The sequence below is a fragment of the Bison bison genome, unplaced genomic scaffold, assembly GCF_000754665.1.
Source record: "Bison bison bison isolate TAMUID 2011002044 unplaced genomic scaffold, Bison_UMD1.0 scf7180017864068, whole genome shotgun sequence".
NCBI classification, from domain to species: Eukaryota; Metazoa; Chordata; class Mammalia; order Artiodactyla; family Bovidae; genus Bison; species Bison bison.
In genome coordinates, this window is record NW_011494640.1 from 7340805 (window position 1) to 7368346 (window position 27542).

At 39.4% G+C, this 27542-nt stretch overlaps 1 protein-coding gene across 1 annotated transcript in view; it reads left to right on the forward strand.

The window, feature by feature from the left end:
• SPHKAP (SPHK1 interactor, AKAP domain containing) overlaps positions 1-27542 on the forward strand; it is a 192025-nt gene that overhangs the window by 70073 nt on the left and 94410 nt on the right. Inside the window, exon 3 of the mRNA XM_010837102.1 lies at positions 6296-6403. Within this exon, the coding sequence (XP_010835404.1) occupies positions 6296-6403 (108 nt within the window). The remainder of the gene's footprint in view (positions 1-6295; positions 6404-27542) is intronic.

The window sequence follows — 27542 nt, forward strand, 5'->3', positions numbered from 1 at the left end:
CATACAGCATTTTAGAAAAGGCAAATTCTAGAAGTAGATATCAAATCAGACTGCCAGAGTTTGGGATTTGGGCGGCCTTTCGACTAAAAGGAGCAGACGTGAATTTTGGGGGTGATGAAGCTGAACAGTTGTTCTACATTTTGATTGAGATGGTGGTTACACAACTATGTGGTTTCTTCAAAACTCATAGAACTTTACACAAAAAGGTGCGTTCTATAGGAATGTGTTATCTCTATGAATAAAATGTTATCCACAGTAGAGATACCACTGTTTATTGCTGAGCAAATATATAATAGTATTTAGTGAGTAGCTACCTTCATTCTTCCCTAATACCATTTTCATTAGCTCTTTGGCATCTTTTTTTTTTTTTTGGATTCACTGTGCAGCATATGGGATCCTAGTCCCTGACCAGGGATCAAACCCTCACCTGCTACATTGGAAGGTGGAGTCTTAACCACTGGACCACCAGGGATGTCCCAACTCTTGGCATCTCACTATGCAAATCTAATTGACCTGCTCACTTTACAATCTCTTTGTGTAAGGAAAATTTGAGTTTCCTAGAAAAAGGCTAGAACTGCAGTAGCGGTCTGGAGAGTCTTCTCTGAGGAATACTCAGGACTCTCCTAATGGGCTTATCTGGCTTCCTTTATCTTATTGCTCCTCTTTCTTTTTCTTTCCTTATCTCCAGCACACATCCATGGAAACTGTGTACCACATTTGAAAGAATGATTTTTCTTTAAACAGTGTTTCCAAATCTTTTCCACATTATAATACATATTTTTAAAATATTTGTTTGGAACTCCAGTAAGCAGATGGTCAAGGGTGCTTGCCCTAGAATGGCCAACCAGGCGCTGTCCAGCCTTCAGACAGCTTAGTGCATCTCAAAGTCCCAGCACTTCTCAGCTTTTCTGAGTCCACTTGTTTGGGGGTGGGAGGGAGAGTAAATCTGTTGCTGAAGATGAATGAGCTCGTTGTTCTGATGATGTTATTCAGTTGATGTGAAGCACAATTCCATCATTAGTTGTGATACCTGTCGTTGCTGTTGTTGAGTCACTTAGTCGTGTTCAGCTCTCTTGCAGCCCCATGACTGTAGCCTACCAGGTTCCTCTGTCCATGGCATTTCCCAGGCAAGAAAACTGGACCGGGTTACCATTTCCTTCTCCAGGGGATCGTCTTAACCCAGGGATCAAACCTGTGTCTCCTGCATTGGCAGGCAGGTTCTTTCCCACCTAAGAAGGTTCTGAGCTGGGTTCCGGGAAGCCCCAGTCATGATACATACATTAGGCAAATACAGTATTTTGTGTGTGAAATTTTCTCTTTTAAGAGCATTGATGTTGCTTTACATCATGATACTTAAAATTATCAGAAAAAAAATTTGACAGTATTTGATAGTATAGAACTAGAAATGTGACGAAACTTAAACTGCTGTCTTCTCCAATTTAATTACCTTTATTAATTTTAAAGCATTGCTCAGTAATATTTAGAGCTGTGTTCAGGTTACCAAGAATCCATCCATGTTCAGGTGCATGGATTCCATATCAATTGCAACTTGGTTTTCTGTATAAAAACGGAAAATCACTGTACAGGAAAGCAGAATGATCTTTCCTCGTTGTTTAGGACACAACGAAATTTTAAGAGAAAATGTGTCATTATTATTTCAAACTTGTGAATGCATAGCATGTTTGTCCTTAGCTCTTCATCTGAAATAATTGAACCTGCAGCTAAAAATAGCAGATAAATGAATGAGCCATGGAAAGCCTGGTGAGTTTTTCTTTTTCCCTACCCCCATCAGAAAGTGACTCTCTTCAGGGAGATTATATTCATAAAGCTTTAAAATCATTACACTCTCAAACACATATTCTTGTTTCAAGCATTCTTCTTTTTTTCTAGTGATTTGTCTAAACCATTATACCAAAAGCTTTTCACAGGTCAAAATTGCTTAACATATGATGCTAAATGGTTTACTGATGCCTGCATTTTTATTCTCTTTGCTTATTTGCTTCGTAATATATTTGGGAATGGGAAGGGCAGAAGGAACAAAAGGAGAAGAGAGGCAGAGAATTACTGTTGTTCCAGAGAAGGGCACTTCAGATCACATGATTTCATTGTGTACAAAGGACAACTGAGCCTGGGAACTGGTGGGTAACCTGACCACACAGACAGTAGGGCCAGAACTAGAATTCAAGCCTTCTGACCACGCAGACCAGGTCCCTGAGGGACAGATGGATAAGTGCATAGACACATATTTGGTAGAACTGGAAGATGAGAAATTATGTAACTTTACTACCTTGCAATGGAGCAATCTGTTATGGGAGCTTTGGGACCAGAGAGACTGGTTCACTGAGTGTGAAGAAAAAGTATAAATCGCTTGAAGTCTGGGCAAAGAGAATAATAATTTTTATAATAGCTGGTGTTTATTGGTGCTTTTGAACTGTGGTGTTGGAGACTATTGAGAGTCCCTTGGTCAGCAAGGAGATCCAACCAGTCCATCCTAAAGGAAATCACTCCTGCATATTCATTGGAAGGACTAATGCTGAAGCTGAAACTCCAAAACTCCTGGAGTTGGTGATGGACAGGAAGGCCTGGCATGCTGCAGTCCATGGGGTTACAAAGAGTCCAACAGGACTGAGCGACTGAACTGAACTGATGTTTCTTGAACACTTGCTACATGCCAAGAACTATTTTAAGCACATGTCACATATTAGCCCTCAAATTCTATTTCATAAGTCTAGGTGTTTAATTCAGGTAATAACTAAATAGGACCTTAGCCCAGAGAGTTCTCAATTAAATGTAGCATTTCTTGGTCAATAATTAAAGAATATAAAGTATTAAATAATGAATAATCTCTAAATATCTCTAAATAAATAGTGAAATTTAATTGTTGATAAAATCAAGTAAGCTATTTTTTAATTATAAGTAAAATTCACATTTTAAAGTTACACAGGGAATGATTATTCTCACAAGAGACATTCTCTTCAAAGTATTTGTTGTTAAGCAATTGAAAGATGTAGGTTTCATTTTAGTTATTTTTTAAATGCATGATATATTTTATTTTTCAGAGCAGTTTTAGGGTCACAGCAATACGTGAAACTGAACTTATGCTTTTTAGGTCAGAAGATTTGCTAAAGAAGATTTGTCTTCACACATCTGAAATGTTTTCAATGTACTAATTTCAAACAAAGGCATCCAATTTTCTATTTTCCTTTGTGAAAGTGAAGTTGCTCAGTCGTGTCCAACTCTTTGTGACCCCGTGGACTGTAGCCCACCAGACTCCTCCGTCCATGGGATTCTCCAGGCAAGAATACTGGAGTGGGTTGCCATTTCCTTCTCCAGGGGATCTTCCCAACCCAGGGATCAAACCCAGGCCTCCAGCATTGCAGGCAGACGCTTTAACCTCTGAGCCACCAGGGAAGCACTCTTTTCCTTTGTAGTTCATATCAAACAGTAACAATGAGAACCATGTACTGAGAGGATGACGTACCATTTTGCATACTGCCGTGTTTGACACACGTCGTCTCACTGAATACCCCAGTGATCCCACCTCCAAGTAGGTGTTTACTGTCTGCATTCACAGGTGTAGAAACTGAGACAGAACTTAAATTGGCTATCCAAGGTCTTCTTGCTACTAATGACCAGGACAAGATTTCAACACAAATCACAAATGTCCGTTTTCTTAAATTCTATTCTATGGTGGAAGTAAGAGTGAATGGCAGTGGAAGAAGTGAACTGAGAACCTTTTTCTACTTCAAATAAAGTTAATCTCGATCAATGGTTCTCAATTTTAATGTTTCTGAAATCAAAACTCCTTTGCACTAAAAAAATGTTGGGGATCTTGTGAAAATTTTGATTATATGGGTTGTTCTTACTGGTATATTCCATATTATAAATTAAACCTAAGAAAAGTTCTGCATATAAGCAATATCATATCATATTTGTCTTTGACTCACTTGTGGAATCTAAGAAAAATGATACAAATAAACTTATTTGCAAAACAGAAACAGACTCAGAAACTTCGAGAACAAATTTATGATTACCAAGGAGGAAAGGTTGGAGGAGGGATAAATTGGGATTTGGGATTAACATATGAACCCTATTGTATAAAGTAGATAACCAACAAGGACCTACTATATAGCACAGGGAACTCTGCTCAATACTCTGTAATAACCTAAATGAGAAAAGAATTTGAAAAAGAATGGATACATATATATATATAACTGAATCACTTTGCTGCATACCTGAAACTAATGCATTGTTAATAAACTATACTTCAATATAAAATAAAATTTTTAATTAAAAAAATTAAAAATAACTTTTTCGATTTGCCAAATTGTATTTTCAGAATATTTTGATGAAGTCTGATGCCACATAGAAACAAAAATACCAGAACTTGTGCATGTGTGCTAAGTCTCTTCAGTCATAACTGACTTTGTGATCCTATGGACTGTTGCCCACCAGGCTCCTCTGTCCGTGGGATTCTTTAGGCAAGAATGGGAGTGGGTTGCCATTTCCTTCTCCAGGGGACCTTCCCAAACCAGGGATCAAACCCATGTCTCTTATGTCTTCTGTATTGGCAGGCAGGTTCTTCACCGCTAGTGCAACTTGGGAAGCCCCAACAAAATCTTAAAGCAGCTAAATAAACGTATAATTCATAAGAAAAAAGCCAAGAAAATTCTAAATACATATTTCTTTAATCTTGAAATAACAATTAGAATTTAAATAGCCATAATTTATTACTTAAAAATAATTTAAAAATAAACATACTGCAAGTTAACATACATATTTTTATGGCCAGTACCTATGTTTTCCAAAACAAAACAGTTTAGTGAGGAGACTAACTTTATTTTACATTTTTAGCCAATCTCCTTAATATCTAACTTAAAAGAGCTTGGCTAGACTCTCCTATTTGCTTCTGCATTTAACCTATTACATTATCATACCTCGTGTGGACCCTGGAGAACTCCACTGAGTACTCAGGAGACAATTCAGTTGAAAAGAGAAAATAAAGACAATATTATTATAAAAATAATTTGACCACTGGACTCCCAGAAAGACCCCAGGGGCCTCTATAGGTCCCAACTCACACTTGAAGTACCACAATTTTTAGATAAACTCTAAGAGACCTGAAAAGTTCCATCTCGAACTTTCATCTCCAGTGATAACTGAAGTACATCCACTGTCTCTTGGTATTGTTCTGGAAAAGAATGATGAAAATTTGTTATCTCCAGAATAATAAACCTTGAGGGGGAAAAATATTAAAATATCATGTGGCTAACACAAAAATGTTATAGAAAAATGTGTCAGAATTATATTTGGTTAACTCAGTATGCAGAGACAAAAATTAAAGTATTTTTATAGAAAAAGGAAGACAATCCTTCAGTGTGCAAATGAAATATAATCGAAGTGTCATTCTATTCTTGTGGCAGTAACCAAACTGATTAAATCTATTCTATTACTTAAGTGAAGGTGATTGGCAGACATGTGTCCTAATAGAGTAGAGAGTACCAGGAGAGCACTGGAAATCTTATATGAGAAAAATCTTATACAATATTTGACTCGCATTAAAACATCAGAAGCTGAATCATTTGGTTGTTTATGAGACTACATCTTTAAAATGTTTCAGTTCAGAAATAAGATTTTTCTTTATTTCTTTAAAATCAAAGCCCAGAAACAAGACATTTGTAAACCATATTTGGTGTTGTTAATTTGTGTATTGAAATTCACTTTGCATTACCATACTGTTTCTACAAGAGAAATGGTTGTTGTAATGCATTTATTTATTCCTAATAATTTTTAAACTTAGTGTAGTACCCTAAATGTTCTAAAAGAACTGTGCCTTATTTCATAGATAGGTTAGCACAGCTGGAAATCTAAAGAAGAATAATTTTATTATTGCACCAAATGGAGAAACACTACATTTCAATCAAAAGTATTCATAGAATGTAAAAGAGCTCCAACACTTAAATGAAGTGTGATCCCCATTGCCAATTGAACCATATCCCAAACAGTCATTTGACTGCAGGTTATGCAAAAGTCACGGGTACACTGAAGTTTCCAGATGTTGAATTAGATGAGAGAAGAAACAACAATATTCACGTCAGTACGTTCCTTTAAAGTGGATTCTTGGTTGATTGTTTTATACATTTTAGAGGTGCTATTATCCTGGAAGTATTTTTTTTTCCTAATATCCAGATGCTATGAAGCCAGCAAAACACTTCTAGATTCTTTAGAAAAGAGCTCTTTGTTTAAATAGAAAGTCTTGCCAGTAGCTCTGAGAAGGTTTTCTTGGTTCCCTTAGGTTCTCCGCAGTAATAGCCTGCTGGAGTCTACAGACTACTGGCTGCAGAATCAGAGAACACCCTGCCAGATTGGTTTCGTGGAAGACAAGTCTGAAAACTGCGCTTCTGTAAGTAAACACAGCTCCGGGGCTGAGGGCTGAAAAAGTGGGGAGTCGCGAACCTGCACTCATGAGGACCTAAGCACTTAATACAGCATTAGGAAAGTAACCTTTTGAAAATACGTAATTGGTTTATACAGAGGGTGACAGGCCAAAGCTCATAATTCTTCTGCTTTTCTCATTTCAACAGGCAAATTAATCTTACCAATTCTCTATCCATGTTGTTTTTATTTTTAAAACAGAAAAAGATTCAGAAATAGAATTGCATGATGAGAAACAAAAGCCTGGTCAAGAGCTCTCAGATTCTTTTCAATATATTTTATCACTTCTTCTAATAGGTATTTTGCAACGTGAAAATGGTAAAAATGTTCTACTACTTTCATATGTTATCGTCATTATTTGAAAACCTTTCAACATAAGAAATTACAACCATGAATTTTAATATTCTGTACTGTATCTGAGCTTTACGTATAAAAACCCTACTTTTCAAGGGAAGAGATGTTCTTATAGATAAATGTTTCTTGTGGCTTAGACTGTAAAGGTGTATTGTTGATATGAGAAATCAACACTGTGATCTCTCCTTCCTTTATGAAGTAGTCTGCTTCCTGTATGTTCTACAAAGCTATATGTTTCATTTTAACTGAAATTACCTAGCTCTTATGGGGTCATAATTACAGAAATTGGGGGAGAATATTTCCAAAGAGGAGAGAAATGTAATTCTCATGACTAAGTTGAGAGCATCAGCTCAGAGCTATTCCTAGAAGTAAGTTGCATGCCAGCATTTCTGTTAAAAGAAAAAAAAAGAAAAAGAAGAAGCTGAAAATGGGATGGAGAAGCTTTTTATATATAATGAGCAGAACCAGAATTGGCAGACAGAGAATGTAAAACATTTCACACTGCAGAGTCTCATAGCCCAAGGAAAACAGAGTCCATTCAACACACTTAATTCAATCTCTTTGTTCAGGCAAAATGATTTGATTGTGCTATTTTGGGGACTTTTTAATCCCTTGGCCAGAAAACCAGTTGATGGCTAAAAATCTTTGGTGAAAACAAAAAGGATTAGGTGGTGAGTTTTTTAACAGCGATACCCTCTTTGGAAATTCAGGTCTAAGATGCGGTAGAAAAATTCAGACATTTGCTGATACTAATCTCTAATTATACAGCTATGAATTGCAAAAGGGAGAGAAATGGAGAAGAAAAGCTATCAGCATCTACACTTCAGTCAAAGGCTTCATCCTGGCAGCTCCTATCTAAAGGAATCTGTCATTTGCAGCAGGCACAAAAGTTGAGGCACTAACAATTGCATAATAAAGGGCAAGGAGGCCTTTTCTAAACTTTATATTTTGGGAATCTGTATTGAAGACCTACAATTAGAAATGATAGATTTATAGCCAAAGTTAAGATTACCATTGGATCTTAGATCTCCCTAAGCGTAGGAAAGTTCTACTCACAACCCCTGCCCCAATCTCAAGGAACTCACATTCGGACATAAAACTGTATGACTTTCTTTCTTAATTCTTTGTCCCTTTACAGTTTCTAATGATGTCAGTGAGTTTGAGCTAGCTGATTCATACTGTCTTTATGGTTCTTTCTATTCCTCCCCAAAGGGGAAAAATCTAAACACAAATAAAAGGCATACTGGAAGGTTTATTTTTCTGCAAGAGTTTATAATAAATGAAACTGACTCAAATGTTGAAAATTGTCCATGACTGTAAACTTTAAAGAAATTTCAGACTCCCTATGAAAAATAAACCTTAATCTCCTAAAAAGTACTTTGTAGTTTACTTTTTCTTAGTTTACAAGTCCTTTCTCTCTTAGTTGGCACAGAAACAGTCTAGACCTGGACATTGCTGAAGCGACGCTATTATCTAGAGGGAAACAGAGCTGATCTACAGCAGTGGTCGGCCTGCCCCTGGTGGCCCAGCAGTACAGAATCCACCTGCCAATGCAGGAGACGCAAGAGATTCAGGTTCAATCCCTAGGTCAGGAGGGAAGATCCCCAGGAGACAAAAACAGCAACCCACTCCAAAATTCGTGCCTAAAAAATTCCCTGGAGAGAGGAGCCAGGTGGGCTGTAGTCCATGGTGTCGCCAAAGACTCAGACATGATTTAGTGACTAAACAACAGCAACGACACAGCACTGGTGGAAAGGACAAGAATTTCTTGCCCAAAACAGCTACACACAAGGAAGAAGTAGCCACATGGTCAGGGGAAAAGTACATAATTCGTCTTCCAAGCAAATTCTCCTCAGTAGGATAAACATGAAAGTGTAGTTTAAGGAAACCATAATACTGTGTTTTAAAATAATATCTTCATTAAAGTCTAGTTTAAGAAATTATTCTAAAGAGATCATCCTGAATCTACATCTATTAACGAATAATCACAACTGAATTCTGAGGACCCTCTAGCAAAGTTGCCGCATATTTTATTACTTTGTACTCTGTTCTAACTCTGGGGGATGCTCGCTGTGTTAACTGTTGCTTCTTTAAGTCATTTCTTCTAGATCAAACTTTGTATACAGCTGTTTCACGTCCAGTTTTGATTGGCTTGTTATCCATCATGCTAAACTCTTAAGTATCTGGATTTGCAGTTTCTCATGGCACCCCACTCCAGTGCTTCTGCCTGGAAAATCCCATGGACGGAGGAGCCTAGTGGGCTGCAGTCCATGGGGTTGCTCAGAGTTGGACAGAACTGAGCGACTTCACTTTCACTTTTCACTTGCATGCATTGGAGAAGGAAATGGCAATCCACTCCAGTGTCCTTGCCTGGAAAATCCCAGGGATGGGGGAGCCTTGTGGGCTGCCGTCTATGGGGTCACACAGAGTCGGACACGACTGAAGTGACTTAGCAGCAGCAGTGGCAGCAGAACTAAGTGCTTCAGGGTACCAATATTTTCTGAAGACAAGATCTTCATTTAAAATTTTTACTGAAGGACAGTCTCAGGCATGGAAGCCCTTCAGGGTGTTATGGGCATGGGTCAGTACAGCTGTTTGTTCTCAAGCATCAAACGAGCTTCACAAATCAGATTTGACCATTATCTCAGTAAAGAACTGCTTTCACTTCATAGCTAAAATGATGTGTCTTAGTGAGCTGTCTGAAACTATCAGAAATACAATAAGTGCTCTGTCATGATCTATATGGGAAAAGAATCTAAAAAAGAGTGGATATATGTATATGTATAACTGATTCACATTGCCTTACAGCAGAAACTAACACAACATTTTAAGTCAACTATGTTCCAATTAAAAATCAAAAATATAATAATAAAATTAAAAAAGAAATATGATAGGCAAGCCAAACTTGAGAGAAATCTGACTCAGAAGCCCCCTGAAAGTCACTCTTAGTATTTTTTCCAAAAGAGATTAAATATAAAAACTGGTTTTGCTTTTGTAAATAGAGTTGGCTCCGCAGATGGCTCAGTGGGTTCAGAATCTGGCTGTAATGCAGGAGATGTAGCCTGTGGGCTACAGTCCATAGGATCACAAAGAGTCCGACATGACTGAACGACTGAGCACGGAGCACAATCAAACTACATTATGTTTTTTTATTTCTGATTTGCCATTCTGGGGGAAAAAGCATATATTAGCCTTGGAAATTTTTTAAATCTAATTATTAAAAGAGGAATGTAGAATAATAACGTTGGAAGCCAATATCTAAATCCAGAAGCTGAGGCATTATCTTAGTAGAAGTCCTTAACTTGAGTGGTAGGATGTGGATGTTTTAGGAAGCCTGACATTTTTAAATTAAAAACTAATTTAGTTACTTTTTAACCCCCTATTTCTCTTTCAGTTCAGTTCAGTCGCTCAGTTGCGTTTGACTCTTTTCGACCCGGAGGACTGTAGCACACCAGGCTTCCATGTTCATCACCAACTCCCAGAGCTTGCTCAAACTCATGTCAGTTGAGTCAGTGATGCCATCCAACCATCTCATCTTCTGTTATCCCCTTCTCCTCCTGCCTTCAATCTTTCCCAGCATCAGGGTCTTTTCCAATGAGTCAGTTCCTCATCAGGTGGCCAATGCATCACTCCTTCCAATGAATATTCAGGACTGATTTCTTTTAGGATTGAATGGTTTGATCTCCTTGCTGTCCAAGGGACTCTCAAGCGTCTTCTCCAACACCACAGCTCCAAAGCATCAATTTTTCAGCACTCAGCACTCTTTATAGTCCAACTCTCACATCCATACGTGACGACTGGAAAAAACGTAGCTTTGACTACATGGACCTTTGTTGGCAACGTAATGTCTCTCTGCTTTTTAATATGCTGTCTAGGTTGGTCATAGCTTTTTTTCCAAGGAGCAACCATCTTTTAATTTCATGACTTCAGTCACGAAAATCATCTGCAGTGATTTTAGAGGCCAAGAAAATAAACTGTCACTGTTTCCATTGTTTCCCCATCAATTTACCATGAAGTGATGGAACCAGATGCCATGATCTTCATTGTTTGAATGTTGAGATTTAAGTCAGCTTTTTCACTCTCGTCTTTCACTTGCACAAGAGGCTCTTCAGTTCCTCTTCACTTTCTGCCATAAGGGTGATGTCATCTTGCAAATCTGAGATTATTGATATTTCTCCTGGCAATCTTGATTCCAGCCTGTGTATTATCCAGCCTGGCATTTCTCATGATGTACTCTGCATATAAGTTAGGTAAGCAGGGTGACAATATACAGCCTTGGCGTACTCCTTTCCCCTTTGGAACCAGTTTGTTGTTCCATGTCCAGTTCTAACTGTTGCTTCTTGACCTGCATGCAGGTTCTCAGGAGGCAGGTCAGGTGGTCTTATATTCCCATCTCTTTAAGAATTTTCCACAGTTTGTTGTAATCCACAAAAAGGCTTTGGCGTAGTCAATAAAGCAGAAGTAGATGTTTTTCTGGAACTCTTCTGCTTTTCCTATGATCCAACAGATGGCAGTTTGATCTCTGGACCTCTGCCTTTTCTAAATCCAGCTTGACCAACTGGAAGTTTTCAGTTCATGCACTGTTGAAGGCTACCTTGGAGATTTTTTAGCATTCTTTGCTAGCTCACATACTTTGCTAGCATGTAAGATGAGTGCAATTGTGTGGTAGTTTGAATATTCTTTGGCATTGCCTTTTTTTGGGATTGGAATGAAAATTGACCTTTTTTCTGTCCTTTGGCCACTGCTGAGCTTTCCAACTTTGCTGGCATATTAAGTGCAGCACTTTAACAGATAGCTTCATCTTTTAAGACTTGAAATAGTTCAGCAGAATTCCATCAGCTACACTAGCTTTGTTCATAGTTATGCTTCCTCTGGCCCACTTGACCTCAAACTCGAGAATGTCTGGCTGTAAGTGAGTGATCACACCATCGTGGTTATATGGGTCATTAAATTCTTTTTTGTATAGTTTCTCCGAGTATTCTTGCCACCTTTTCTTAATATCTTCTGCTTCTGTTAAGTCCATACCATTTCTGTCCTTTATTGTGCCCGTCTTTGCATGAAATGTTCCTTTCGTATCTCTCATTTTCTTGAAGAGTTCTCCTGTCTTTCCCATTCTGTTGTTTTCCTCTGTTTCTTTGTATTGATCGCTGAGGAAGGCTTTCTTATCTCTCCTTGCTGTTCTTTGGAACTCTGCATTCAGATAGGTATATCTTTCCTTTTCTCTTTTGCCTTTAGCCTCTCTTCTGAGCTACTTGTAGGGCTTCCTCAGACAACCATTTTGTCTGTTTGCATTTCTTTTTCATGGGGATAGTCTTGATGCCTGTCTCCTGTACAATGTCACAAACCTCCATCCATAGTTCTTCAGGCACTCCTCTGTCTATCAGATCTAATCCCTTGAATCTATTTGTCACTTCCACTGTATAATCGGAAGGGATTTGATTTAGGTCATACCTGAATGGTCTAGTAGTTTTTCCCTACTTTCTTCAATTTAAGTCTGAATTTGGCAATAAGGAGTTCATGATCTGAGCCACAGTCAGCTCCCAGTTTTGTTTTTGCTGACTGTATAGAGCTTCTCCATCTTTGGTTGCAAAAAATATAATCAGTCTGATTTTGGTATTGACCATTTGGTGATGTCCATGTATAGAGTCATCTCTTGTGTTGTTGGAAGAGAATGTTTGCTATGACCAGTGAATTCTCTTGGCAAAACTCTGTTAGCCTTTGCCATGCTTCATTTTGTACTCCCAAGGCCAAACTTGCCTGTTACTCTAGGTATCTCTTGACTTCCTAGTTTTGCATTCCAGTCCCCTATGATGAAAAGGACATCTTTTTTGGGTGTTAGTTCTAGAAGTTCTCGTAGATCCTCATAGAACCATTCAACTTCAGCTTCTTCAGCATTAGTGGTTGGGACATAGACTTGGATTGCTGTGATACTGAATGGTTTGCCTTGGAAATGAACAGAGATCATTCTGTCATTTTTGAGACTGCACACAAGTACTACATTTGGGACTCTTTTGTTGACTATGATGGCTACTCCATTTCTTCTAAGGGATTCTTGCCCACAGTAGCAGATATAATGGTCACATGAGTTAAACTCACCCATTCCAGTCCATTTTAGTTTGCTGATTGCTAAAATGCTGATGTTCATTCTTACCATCTCCTGTTTGACCACGTCCAATACCTTGCTTCATGGACATAACATTCAGATTCCTATGCAATATTACTCTTTATAGCATCAGACCTTGCTTCCATCACCAGTCACATCCAGAACTGGGTGTTCTTTTCGCTTTGGTTCTGCCTCTTCATTCTTTCTGGAGTTATTTCTCCATTGATCTCCAGTAGCATACTGGGCACCTACCAAGCTGGGGAGTTCATCTTTCAGAGTCCTATCTTTTTGCCTTTTCATACTGTTCATGGGTTCTCAAGGCAAGAATACTGAAGTGGTTTGCCACTCCCTTCTCCAGTGGACCACATTTTGTCAGAACTCTCCACCATGACCCATCTGTCTTGGGTGGCCCTACATGACATGGCTCATAGTTTCCTTGAGTTAGACAAGGCTGTGGTTGATGTGATCCATTTGCTTAGTTTTCTGTGATTGTGGTTTTCATTCTGCCTGCCCCTTGATGAATAAGGATAAGAGACTTATCATTTTGCTCTTTACTAGAATTTAATTCTAATTTTTCCAGAACTATCTTTTGGTTTAATGCTTCATTAAAATTGCCTTGAAATTCACATTATTTCTATTCATAGTTACAGGCAGCTCTTTCCTTACTGATCATTTTAAGACTTTTGGCTATCACCCTGCAAATAAATTATACCCTTTAGCATGCATTTTAACTGATGAATCTTGGCATTTGAAAATGTTTTGCATTTGCCTTAAATTTGTGAATAAATTAATAAGATTTTTGAGCAGTCTTTAAAATTTCAGACATGATATTGTGAAACTAGGAAGATATTTGACAGCTGTTCAGTGGGTCTCTGATGTGAGTGAAACCCAGGGGCAACAATGACAGAATGGTATCTTGAATGACTGCTTTTTATTGTATATTATTTCTCCAAATATGTCTGTATCTAGTCTTTTCTGAAACTTAGTAGAAAAGTTAAGGAAGAGACAAATAGCTCACTTGATAAGTTGGTCTATGGAAAAATCTAGGTTTACATGATTAAGGAAATATAAAATGTGAAGAGATATTTACATGATCTGGTACAGATATTTACCAAGTTTTCAAGGAACTATTAATGTGGTTTTTTTTCCCCTAAAAGAATAAGCTTTGGAACTTCCTTTTTAATTCTTTAACTTTAGGCTTACAGAAAAGTTGCATGAAGAGTGCAAAGAATTCGCAGATTCCTGAAATGCAAAAATGTTACTGTACGTGTTTCACCCTCTCCTTTGTGCATGTATATGCATCTGTGTGTAAATATACAGAGGTGCTTTTTCTTCTAAAACTTTTGAGAATGACACAATGCCCTTTTATCCCTGCATACTTTGGTGTGAAATGTAAATATTTGAAATCCAAGTTGAACCCAGAGTTGCAGAAACCCTTGTTTAGGCGAGGAACTCAGTACCCACTGCACAATGGTATTCTTTAAATATTTATTCAGCAGTTTTCAAGGAGAAGCTACATTCTGCCTGCAAAAAGTGAAAAATCAAAGGATGATGATGGAAGTCAGACAGACTGAGCAAAACAAAAGCTCTAGATAAAACAGACAAAGCAAAGCAGCATGAGGGTGTAGAGCTGGACCATGAGACCTCACTCACCTGGGCAGTAGCCTTGGAGACATCTTAAAAATCCAAGCATCCCGGAGAAAACTTTTGTCTCTCAATCAAATGAAAGTTTCACTGAACCTTCCCAAGCTTTTAGAAGCCAGTGAATTGGAAAGGCACTTTATTGTGAAGCATGACCCAGAGGGATGGTAGAGAAAGGAGTTTCCCACAAATCAACTGGGTGGCTTTACATTTATGAAGGTCATGTGCAAGAAACTAAAACCTAGAAGAGTGATCAACAAACTGAGAAAAAGCTTTTGATAAATAATTTGAGGGCTGAGTCTAAACTGTGTGGCCAGTCAATACTGCAGTAGTTTGGAGGTCAGATGGTGAAGAATCTGCCTGTGATGCGGGAGACCCGGATCCGATCCCTGTGTCAGGAAGATCCCCTGGAGAAGGAAATGGCAACCCACTCCAGTATTCTTGCCTGGAGAAACCCATGAACAGGGGGGTTGCAAGGAGTTGGACACGACTGAGCTACTAACACGTTCACACTTTGACTTTCAATTTGGGAGTAAGTCTTAGGCTTAGTCCATACATTTATCAGTGTCTTAGATCCTGAAACTGTTCAGGAGGATGTTTTTATAAGTTTGCTGCTGCTGCTAAGTCGCTTCAGTCGTGTCAGACTCTGTGCGACCCTATAGATGGCAGCCCACCAGGCTCTGCCGTTCCTGGGATTCTCCAGGCAAGACCACTGGAGTGGGTTGCCATTTCCATCTCCAGTGCATGAAAGTTACTTTGATTGAAAATTGAATCCAAATTCTATGTCCTAAAGTGAAAGTTGCTCAGTCATGTCTGACTGTGACTCCATAGACTGCAGCCCACCAGGCTCCTCCTAAGCTATAGGTAAAATGATACATAATAAAAATTAAGATCATTGACTTTGTTTACTGTCCCAGAAATTACAATGTATGTGCTCAGATTTTCAGTCATGTCTGACTCTGCAGCTTCATGGACTGTAGCTCACCAGGCTCCTCTGTCCATGGGATTTCCTAGGAAAGAATACTGGAGTTGTTGTTGTTCAGTCTCTCAGTCATGTCTGACTCTTTACAACCTCAAGGACTACAACATCCCAGACTTCCCTGTCCTTCACCAACTCCCGAATCTTGCTCAAACTCATGTGCATTGAGTCGTGGGTGATGCCATCCGACTGTATCATCCTGTGTTGTCACCTTCTCCTCCGGCCTTCAATCTCTCCCAGCTTCAGGGTCTTTTCTAATGTGTCAGCTCTTCACATCAGGTGGCCAAAGTATTGGAGCTTCTGCTTCAGCATCAGTCCTTCCAATGAATATTCAGAATTAATTTCCTTTAGGATTGACTGGTTTGTTCTCCTTGCAGTCCAAGGGACTCTCAAGAGTCTTCTCCAACACCACAGTTCAAAAGCATCAATTCTGTGGCATTCAGCCTTCTTTATGGTCCAACTCTCACATCCATACATGACTACTGGAAAAACCCTAGCTTTGACTATATGGACTTTTGTTAGAAAAGTAGATTGCCATTTTATCTAAGCATTAAATAAGTGGAATGAGACTTGTAATATTTCATAATAGAAACCAAGGCTCCCAGTGTAATTATTTATTAAAAATATGCTTCAAAACTGTGCATATTATGTATTAAACAAAACACTTTAATGAACTGAATGAAAAAAAGAAGTCAAGGATAACTGCTATGTTTTTGACATAAGCTCTTAGGTGGATTTAAGTTACCGTGATGGGGGAGACTAAGGGTTGGGAGAAGTAGTTGGAGGTAGGAGGAGGGAGATGATTCTGAGCGTCTTTTAATTATCCAGGTAGAAATGTCAACTTGGTAGGTAGATGTACAAATAGGAATTGTTGGCAAGATTAAGAGAGAGAAGGGATTTGAGGGCAGAAAGTAGAGATCAGTCACACCAGGGAGAATGTATAGAAGAAGGGAGCTTGTAACTGTGAGCTGGAGTATTCTGATAAGTGCTCATACAAGGATCCCCATCTCCCAAGGTCCCCACAAAAGCAAGAGATTATTTTTTAAGCATGTAAGTCTGAATTTCAAATACACAATGAAATGTTTTATGTATCCTGGTATTTTTGTCACTAAAAATACAGACAGATGAATAGATCTGAATGTACTTTTAAACTTGGGTATTCAAACCATTCTCAGTTTTTTAAAAAAATTAATTTTGACAAAAGAATCTCGTTATTAAAATAGCTCAGAATAGTTTTGAATTTCATATTTCAAACAATTCCTGCAATTACAGCAATTTTCCTTTGAGTAGAAAGCCAATCAGTCAACAAAAACCAAGAGCAGTAAACACTGTTTCTCATTAAAATACCTTTAAGCTTCAAGGATATTTATTACATAGTTTAGGTATCTCTTTAGCCGAATTATTTGTTTTGGTAACTTGTCTTTCTTGATCAGTTATTCCAAAATCCCAGGAAAACTAGTCAGAAGTAACAGCATTATTTTTTTTTCATAACTTAGAGTCTAAAGGTTAAAAACAAATAAATAAGAGGAAGAAACAAAGTGTGCCTGGCTAATGACCACCATAGAATGTCTGTTTTCAGTTCCAAGCCTCTGGGGTATTATTTCTCTTTTATAATAATGACACAAACTCACCCCTAGACCTTTATTAAAAATGAGAAAGTGCTTCAAGCAGAAATGCTGCCCTTCTACCCTTTTGTATTACACTCTTTACCAGAGACAGCCCTCACTATATATTCCAAACAGTGCCTGGCAGGTCAGCTGGTTCATAGCTTCTATGGTGTTAGTGGAATTTAATTGGATTATCTGGAGGCATTCAGTGTACTTGCCAGAATTATCTGAATTAGCTGAAAAGAGTGAAGGAAAGTTTGTCCATTGCTAAGTTATGCCTTCCTTGTGGGCTTCCCAGGTGGCTCAGGGCTAAAGAGTCTGCCCACAATGCAAGAGATGCATGTTTGATCCCTGGGTCAGGAAGATAGCCTGGAGAAGGAAATGGCAACCCACTCCGGTATTCTTGCCTGGGAAATCCCATGGACAGAGGAGCCTGTCAGGCTATAGTCCATGGGGTCGCAAAGAGTCAAAGCTTGGTGACTAAAGAATAGCAACAGTTATGCCTCAGGTTTGATTTAATAGGACTGTTAAAGAGACAGCCTAAGTCAGCAGACGAGACTGACTGACTAACACTTTCACAGGTCAGCAGTATCTAAGGTGATTTTGCTAGGTACCCAGGGATGAATTCTTCCAGAAGAGAGTCTTCCAATCTTCGGCACTATTGCCGAACAAATGTCTTCATTCTTAATGAAAGTATTCTTCGCATTGGCATTCCTAGCATGTACACATACATTTACATACATGCTTCCCCTCTTCCTTTATGAATATTAATTCATATGTCCTTCCAAATCCTCTTTAAAAAGCAAATATTAAAACAAGCAAAACACTTTCTTTGACCCTCTCCCTGTGAAATCACTCTCCCTATGTTCCTCCTTCTCTTGACCACCAAACTTCAGATCAGATCAGTCGCTCAGTCGTGTCCGACTCTTTGCGACCCCATGAATCGCAGCATGCCAGGCCTCCCTGTCCATCACCAACTCCTGGAGTTCACTCAGACTCACGTACATCGAGTCAGTGATGCCATCCAGCCATCTCATCCTCTGTCATCCCCTTCTCTTGCCCCCAATCCCTCCCAGCATCAGAGTCTTTTCCAATGAGTCAACTCTTCGCATGAGGTGGCCAAAGTACTGGAGTTTCAGCTTTAGCAGCATTCTTTCCAAAGAAATCCCAGGGCTGATCTCCTTCAGAATGGACTGGTTGGATCTCCTTGCAGTCCAAGGGACTCTCAAGAGTCTTCTCCAACACCAAAGTTCAAAAGCATCAATTCTTCAGCGCTCAGCTTTCATCACAGTCCAACTCTCACATCCATACATGACCACAGGAAAAACCATAGCCTTGACTAGACGAACATTTGTTGGCAAAGTAATGTCTCTGCTTTTCAATATGCTATCTAGGTTGGTCATAACTTTCCTTCCAAGGAGTAAGCATCTTTTAATTTCATGGCTGCAGTCACCATCTGCAGTGATTTTGGAGCCCCCCAAAATAAAGTCTGACACTGTTTCCACTGTTTCCCCGTCTATTTCCCATGAAGTGATGGGACCAGATGCCATGATCTTTGTTTTCTGAATGTTGAGCTTTAAGCCAACTTTTTCACTCTCCACTTTTACTTTCATCAAGAGGCTTTATAGTTCCTCTTCACTTTCTGCCATAAGGGAGGTATCATCTGCATATCTGAGGTTATTGATATTTCTCCCGGCAATCTTGATTCCAGCTTGTGTTTCTTCCAGTCCAGCGTTTCTCATGATGTACTCTGCATAGAAGTTAAATAAACAGGGTGACAATATACAGCCTTGATGTACTCCTTTTCCTATTTGGAACCAGTCTGTGGTTCCATGTCCAGTTCTAACTGTTGCTTCCTGTCCTGCATACAAATTTCTCAAGAGGCAGGTCAGGTGGTCTGGTATTCCCATCTCTTTCAGAATTTTCCACAGTTGATTGTGATCCACACAATCAAAGGCTTTGGCATAGTCAATAAAGCAGAAATAGATGTTTTTATGGAACTCTCTTGCTTTTTCCATGATCCACCAGATGTTGGCAATTTGATCTCTGGTTCCTCTGCCTTTTCTAAAACCAGATTGAACATCTGGAAGTTCACGGTTCACATACTGCTGAAGCCTGGCTTGGAGAATTTTGAGCATTACTTTACTAGCATGTGAGATGAGTGCAATTGTGCGGTAGTTTGAGCATTCTTTGGCATTGCCTTTCTTTGGGATTGGAATGAAAACTGACCTTTTCCAGTCCTGTGGCCACTGCTGAGTTTTCCAAATTTGCTGGCATATTGAGTGCAGCACTTTCACAGCATCATCTTTCAGGATTTGAAATAGCTCAACTGGAATTCCATCACCTCCACTAGCTTTGTTCGTAGTGATGCTTTCTAAGGCCCACTTGACTTCACATTCCAGCATGTCTGGCTCTAGGTCAGTGATCACACCATCGTGATTATCTGGGTTGTGAAGATCTTTTTTGTACAGTTCTTCTGTGTATTCTTGCCACCTCTTCTGAGTATCTTCTGCTTCTGTTAGGTCCATACCATTTCTGTCCTTTATCGAGCCCATCTTTGCATGAAATGTTCCTTTGGTATCTCTGATTTTCTTGAAGAGATCCCTAGTCTTTCTCATTCTGTTGTTTTCCTCTATTTCTTTGCACTGATCGCTGAAGAAGGCTTTCTTATCTCTTCTTGCTATTCTGGGCCACTATCTGGCTATCTTAGCTTTCTGCTGAAATTGTTCTTATCCACTGATGTGTTGTCACTGCTTATGTTACTGACTTTTGAGTACAACAAACTAAACTCATACCCCCACCCAGCTTCTGAAGAGTAGTTATTTTTTTTCCATGGCTTCCTGAACATCATTCTCTCTTCTAATTATTTCCCTACCTCTCGTATCATTTCTCCTCTGTCTTTTTCCTGGACTTCTGCTTCTGTCTTTTTCCTGGACTTCCCAACCTAGCACTTAAATGTGGCTTTTCCCAAAGGCCTGTGCAAAAGCCCATCCTTTCTTTCTCACAGCTCTCACTGGATCATTCATCCATAACTAATGGCTTTAGCCACATCTATATACCAGTGATTGCCGTCTCAGGACTACAGACTTCTTTCCAAGTGCCTGTTAGATAAACTCATCTGAAAAATCTCAAAAATAACACATAATCAACATAAATTGGGTAAATATCCAAAAATATGGTCCTTCTCCCAAAATTTCTGTTGATGGTTTTGTAATCTACACATTTTCCCAGGCTGTAGTCCTTAGAACCACACTCATCTTATTTTTCTCTTAGGCTTCATCTCTAATTGATTATCAAAAGTTGTTTTTATTTCTCAGTTCTTGTTTAATGCCCCACATATTTCTTCTAAATATTTAATGTGCAAAAATCTAAAGCAAACACAGAAAACAAGAGACAAAAAAACAAAGAAGACCTTAGCAATCCTGAAAGCCCACTGGTATTGTGGTATCTTTCTCTCCTGAGTTCCTTTGTAGCATCAAATTCCTAGACTTACTTTAAGGTTCTAGTGTTACAAATAATTGCATTAGCAGTTACCCTGCTACCATGCTGTGTCACATAATTCCTCAGGGGCCCCTTAGTCAGTTCAGTATCTAATTCAAGACCATGACTCTAGTTTTTAATTGAATTGAATATGAATTCCAAGGGGATATGGATATGATTCACCCTGTTATCCTGGGTTTTATATTTTAAAACTTTTTATTTTGTGTTGGGGTGGTGTGCTGCGATTCATGGGGTTGCAGAGTCAGACACGACTGAGCAACTGAACTGAACTGAACTGAATAGTCGATTAACAATGTTATGATAGTTTCAGGTGGACAACAGAGGAACTCAGCCATACATATACATGTATCCATTCTCCCATAAACTCCCCTCCCATCCAGGCTGCTGCATAGCATTGAGCAGAGTTCTATATATATGCTACACAGTAGGTTGTTATTGGTTATCCATTTTAAATGTAGCAATGTGTGCATATCCATCCTAGTTTTTAAAGGGCATTGCAAAATGACGGGTTGAGGAAGAAGCACTTTGACACTGGTACTCTCTGACATTGAAGATACAATCACAATATTCGTTTGCCAGAGCCTAGCAGCAGCCCCATGTATGCATTCGTCATGTCTGACTCTGTGACCCCACTGAGGAGAGCATGACAACTCACTGCAGTAATTTTGCCTGGAGAATCCCCATGGACAGAGGAACCTGGCAAGGCTATGGACTATAGGGTCACAAAGAGTCGGACATGACTGAAATGATTTAGCATGCATGCACACAGCAGCAGCCCCAAAATAAAATAGCTTAAGTAAGCATATTTAAACACATGCTAAACTAACAGAATGTACTAGAGTTCTCCTATAGTGCCAAACTACCAGTAAGGCTGAAGAAGCTGAAGTTGAACAGTTCTATGAAGACCTACAAGACCTTTTAGAACTAATACCCAAAAAAGATGTCCTCCTCATTATAGGGGACTGGAATGCAAAAGTAGGAAGTCAAGAAACACCCGGAATAACAGGCAAATTTGGCCTTGGAGTACGGAATGAAGCAGGGCAAAGGCTAATAGAGTTTTGCCAAGAGAATGAATGCACTGGTCATAGCAAACACTCTCTTCCAACAACACAAGAGAAGACTCTACACAGGGACATCACCAGATGGGCAGCACCAAAATCAAATTGATTATATTCTTTCAAGCCAAAGATGAAAAAGCTCTATACAGTCAGCAAAAACAAGACCAGGAGCTGACTGTGGCTCAGATCATGAACTCTTTATTGCCAAATTCAGACTTAAGTTGAAGGAAGTAGGGAAAACCACTAGACCATGCAAGTATGACCTAAATCAAATCCCTTATGATTATACGGTGGAAGTGAGATATAGATTTAAGGGACTAGAACTGATCGATAGAGTGCCTGATGAACTATGGATGGAGGTTCGTGACATTGTACAGGAGACAGGGATCAAGACCATCCCCATGGAAAAGAAATGCAAAAAAGCAAAATGGCTGTCTGGGGAGGCCTTACAAATAGCTGTGAAAAGAAGAGAAGTGAAAAGCAGAGGAGAAAAGGAAAGATGTAAGCATCTGAATGCAGAGTTCCAAAGAATAGCAAGGAGAGATAAGAAAGCCTTCCGCAGCGATCAATGCAAATAAATAGAGGAAAACAATAGAATGGCAAAGACTAGAGATCTCTTCAATAAAATTAGAGATACCAAGGGAACATTTCATGCAAAGATGGGCTTGATAAAGGCCAGAAATGGTATGGACCTAACAGAAGCAGAAGATATTAAGAAGAGGTGGCAAGAATACACAGAACTGTTCAAGAAAGAGCTTCACGACCCAGATAATCACAATGGTGTGATCACTCACCTAGAGCTAGACATCCTGGAATGTGAAGTCAAGTGGGCCTTAGAAAACATCACTACGAACAAAGCTAGTGGAGGTGATAGAATTCCAGTGTACCTATTTCAAATCCTGAAAGATGATGCTGTGAAAGTGCTGCATTCAATATGCCAGCAAATTTGGAAGACTAAGCAGTGGCTTGGAAGGAAAGTTATGACCAACCTAGATAGCATATTAAAAAGCAGAGACATTACTTTACCAATAAAGGTCCGTCTAGTCAAGGCTATGGTTTTTCCAGTAGTCATATATGGATGTGAGAGTTGGACTGTGAAGAAAGCTGGGCACTGAAGAATTGATGCTTTTGAACTTTGGTGTTGGAGAAGACTCTTGAGAGTCCCGTGGACTGCAAGGAGATCCAACCAGTCCATTCTGAAGGAGATCAGTCCTGGGTGTTCTTTGGAAGGAATGGTTCTAAAGCTGAAACCTCAGTACTTTGGCCACCTCATGCGAAGACTTGACTCATTGGAAAAGACTCTGACACTGGAAGGGATTGGGGGCAGGAGGAGAAGGGGACGACAGAGGATGAGGTGGCTGGATGGCATCACCGACTCAATGGACATGAGTCTGGGTGAACTCCAGGAGATGATGATAGACAAGGAGGCCTGGTGCACTGCAATTCACGGGGTCGCAAAGAGTTGGACACGACTGAGCGACTGAACTGAACTGAACTGAAGTGACTAAACTTCTTTTCATGAAATTGCACACCCCAAGGACTGGAATAAATCTGAGAAGATATACTGCCCATTCCACTTACACTTCAAATGAGAAAACAAAATAGAAGTGAAGAGAAGGATTGCTCAAAGCCACGGATTGAATTAGCAGCAAGGCCAGGTCTAAAGCGCAGATCCACCAGTTCCTAGCAAAATTAATATAGCACTTGTTCAATATTCTGGTAGATCCCCTTCTACAGTAGCCATAATAATTTTATTAAAATGTAATAAGATGTACAATTTCTTTTGTAGGGTTATTTTATTTGAAGCATGAATGATTTTTATTACTAATACATTCTGAAGACCTTAAATTATTAAAAAGTTCCAAAATATTTAGCTTTATGACTGTTTTTAGTAAATTTAAGATTGTCACATTTTGTATACATAATACTGTCAAATTATATCTGGGGCACATATAATTATATCATTCATAGTTATAAATACCATTAAGGTTTGGGTGGCTCAGTAGTAAAGAATCTACCTGCAGTGCGGAGACATGGGTTTGATCCCTGGGTAGGGAAGATTCCCCAGGAGAAGGAAATAGCAACCCACTCCAGTATTTTTGCCTGGAACAGAGCAGCCAAGTGGGCTGCAGCCCTTGGGGTCACAAAGAGTTGGACATGACTTAACAACAAACAACAATTACGTTTGATATGTCTGTACCATCAACCAAAGCAACGTAGCCCTTGGTAACCTCGAGTGTCAGTACCTACACTTAGTCCTCCAGCTGACATTTATCGGGTCTTATGATGTTCAAACCACTCCACTAGAGTCTCTGAGGTATATGGAAACATGAGCAAAGATTCTCTACATTTTAAGTAGCTCAGAAAACTGGACATTTTAACTAATGCATGCTAAGTCGCTTCAGTCATGTCCAACTCTGACACCCTATGGACTGTAGCCTGCCAGGCTCCTCTGTCCTTGGTATTCTCCAGGCAAGAATACTGGAGTGGGTTGCCATTCCCCTCCTCCAGAAGATCTTCCCAACCCAGGGATCGAATCCACATCTCTTATGTCTCCTGCATTGGCAGACGGGTTCTTTCCCCCTAACGCCACCTGGGAAGCCCATTTTAAATAATATGCCATAATAATTCTGGATACTGATTCCACTCCCACTCTCCTGGGCTTATATTGTTGTTGTTTTCTCCAATTTCTTTTTTGCCTGGATTGGTTTAGTGAAGTTTATTTCCTTTTCATATTGTGAAGTCTTTGGTGTCACTCCTCAGAGATGCACAGCCTTGGGCCTGTGCACAGTCACCTCGACAACCATGATCCTAGCCAGTCTCTCTCTCTGACTATGTCCTTCTCTGATCTTCCTTTTAAGCTGCCTGTTTCATTTGGTAGTACATTCCTGCATGTTAGCCTCCACTACTTGACAGGTGGTTATTCTATTGCTTTTAAAAATGCCTTGGAATATAAATTGCTCAACAGACTGATGCAATTAAACTTACGCAGGTGTAGTTTCTGTAGTTTTGAATTTTGTTCTGGCCCCATCAGAGTTCTTTTTAGATACCTTTCTAATTCACTCTAACAAACTAGCTGACTATGGTGTAGATTGTCGATCTTAATTAAGAGAAGCTATTATTTTTAAGGATGCACTCAGGCTTGAACTTCTCTAGACACTGTCTCAAATAATCTCAGTGCCTTTTGGAAAGAGCTTCCGAGTTTTCTTTTCTTATGGATTGCCTTTCCTCCTAGGCAGCATCTCTTAAGTGGTCATGCAGGGCACTGGGTGTAACAGTAGCCTCTGATGTTCTTGGCTTGCCTTTCTAAGTTAGAACTGCTACTTTCTACAAGACACTGGAGCAAGTTCATCTTACTCTGCTCATCTCACGACAGGCCAATAAATCGAAGACAAGGTGTTGAGGCAAGGAATACGACTTGGAAAGCTGACTGACCAAGAAGATGGCAGACTAATGTCTCAAAATGATCATCTTATCCATGTCTGGATGCCAGGTTCTTTTATAGATCAGAGATAAAGGGAGGGGAGGAAACAAAGTAAAAAGGACATTGATCTTGCAAATATCTCCTAGAATGGCAAGTCTCAGGCAGGGGATGTGTTATTTTCTTTCTGCCATCTACAAGTGGACAGGATTCTGCAAAGGCACTTTAGTTTAACAGTTAAGCAGAGGGGCAGGATTCTCTGAAGCCATTATGTGTGATTATAATAACAAAAGCAACTAAAAGCTAGTTGAAGCAACAGTTCCAACATGGAGTCAGAATTGACTTTTCCCTACAGTAGCCCTAGTATTCCCAGCCTGCTGTATCTAAGTAGTGCCTGGATGGGGCCCACATGCAAGAAAGAAGATCTCAGTTTCTTGGTTTCACTCACCAGGTATTTAGCCTCTTCACTTTGGAACTGGAGGGGATGAGTAATGCTGGCAGTTTCTGACTCTCAGTGAGATAAGATAGAGTAACTCTTGTTTGGGTGTTGAGGGGACAGGAGACCCAAATGGAGCCTCAGTCAAATTGAACTGAAGGAAGCAGAGGGAGGGGAAAGGAGAAAGTGAGGTGTGGCATAAATACCACAGACTTTTTCTCTATTTGAGTTTTAGTAGATTTTCTTGAAAATCTTTCCTTTTCTCGGTGTTCTCATGACAGTTTCTAGGGAATTAAAGCATTTGTTTTATAGTTTCCCCCCTCTGCTGCCCCCCACTGCTTTGCTTCCTTCACTGAGGAGTTGGTCCAAAGAGCTCTTCATGCTGCCATCCCAGGCCTGGAAATTTCTACTATATTTATGTTACCTGCCTGACGCTTGGAGATGTTCAAGTTTGTGACCCAGGCAGGGTTTACAATAAAGTCAGGCATTTCTCATCACCAGTTAAAGATCTTTTTATATGCTTTAGCTTTCAGCCTTGTTGAGGATAGAGCTGACATTCCTCATGAAAGTTAAGGAATCTAATTTCCCCAAAGAAGAGCATCTCATTTTCTTATAAAGTTGACAAGTGAATGTTTGGGGAGAGAATCAAGATGTTTCTCAGGAAAAAAAAAAATAGAAGTTTCTTATAATCCATGGAGTTCAACTTCAGATGCTTCTACTGATTTTATTCTGAAAACATTTAACAGATGTCACAGTTGTCTAGAGAAGCTATCCATTAAAAACTTGTTAAATAATGATTTTTCAACTTTAAGGACTATAAATTCATCATGAGCTTAAAAAATAAACTGTAAGGGATTCCTCTTGATACTGCATGAAGTGATTCACAATATACTTTTTGGTTGGAAGCTACTTAGACGTTAAATGAGGTCTGGCAAAGGATGATAAATGTGAAATAGCTAAAACTGAGTCATTCTCTCTAGTACTAATTGTATAGCAAACCCAATTGTCTATTCACTTAATTTGTGTTTTTTTGATAAAATTATATTATCAACCTTCAATAGAATTTAGTCATGTATCCTTAAAATCTGCAGAATTTTGTGAATTTTCAAGTAGAAATTCATAGATAGGTATATCTGTATCAAAGACAATTCTCTGGTCACTGTAATTTTTGTCTAATAGCATTAATAAAAAGTAGGTTGTGCAGGCTAAAAAATTTGATATTAAAATTAAGGGACACATTTCATTTATCACAACAAATTCCCAAGTGACTTGGCCTATGTGACCACAAAGCTTCCTTCCAATTTTGAAGATTCTTTTCAGGTGCATATTCATTCTTCTTCAGGTAAGTTCAGTTCAGTTGCTTAGTCGTGTCTGACTCTTTGCGACCCCATGGACGGCAGCATGCCAGGCCTCCCTGTCCATCACCAACTCCTAGAGTTTACCCAAACTTATGTCCATTGAATTGGTGATGCCATCCAACTATGTCATCCTCTGCTGTCCCCTTCTCCTCCTGCCTTCAGTCTTTCTGAACATCAGGGTCTTTTCAAATGAGTCAGCTCTTTGCATCTGGTGGCCAAAGTATTGGAGTTTCAGCTTCAACATCAGTCCTTCGAATGAACACTCAGGACTGCTCTCCTTTAGGATGGACTGGTTGGATCTCCTTACAGTCCAGGGTATTCTCCAGTCTTCTCCAACACCACAGTTCAAAAGGATCAATTCTTTGGCGCTCACCTTTCTTTATAGTCCAACTCTCACATCCGTACATGATTACTGGAAGAACCATAGCCTTGACTAGACGGACCTTTGTTGGCAAAGTAATGTCTCTGCTTTTTAATATGCTGTCTAGGTTAGTCACAATGACACAGGACCACAGTGACACAGTGTGGTCCACTGGAGAAGGGAATGGCAAACCACTTCAGTATTCTTGCCTTGAGGACTCCATGAACAGTATGAAAAGGCAAAATGATAGGATACTGAAAGAGGAACTCCCCAGGTCGGTATGTGCCC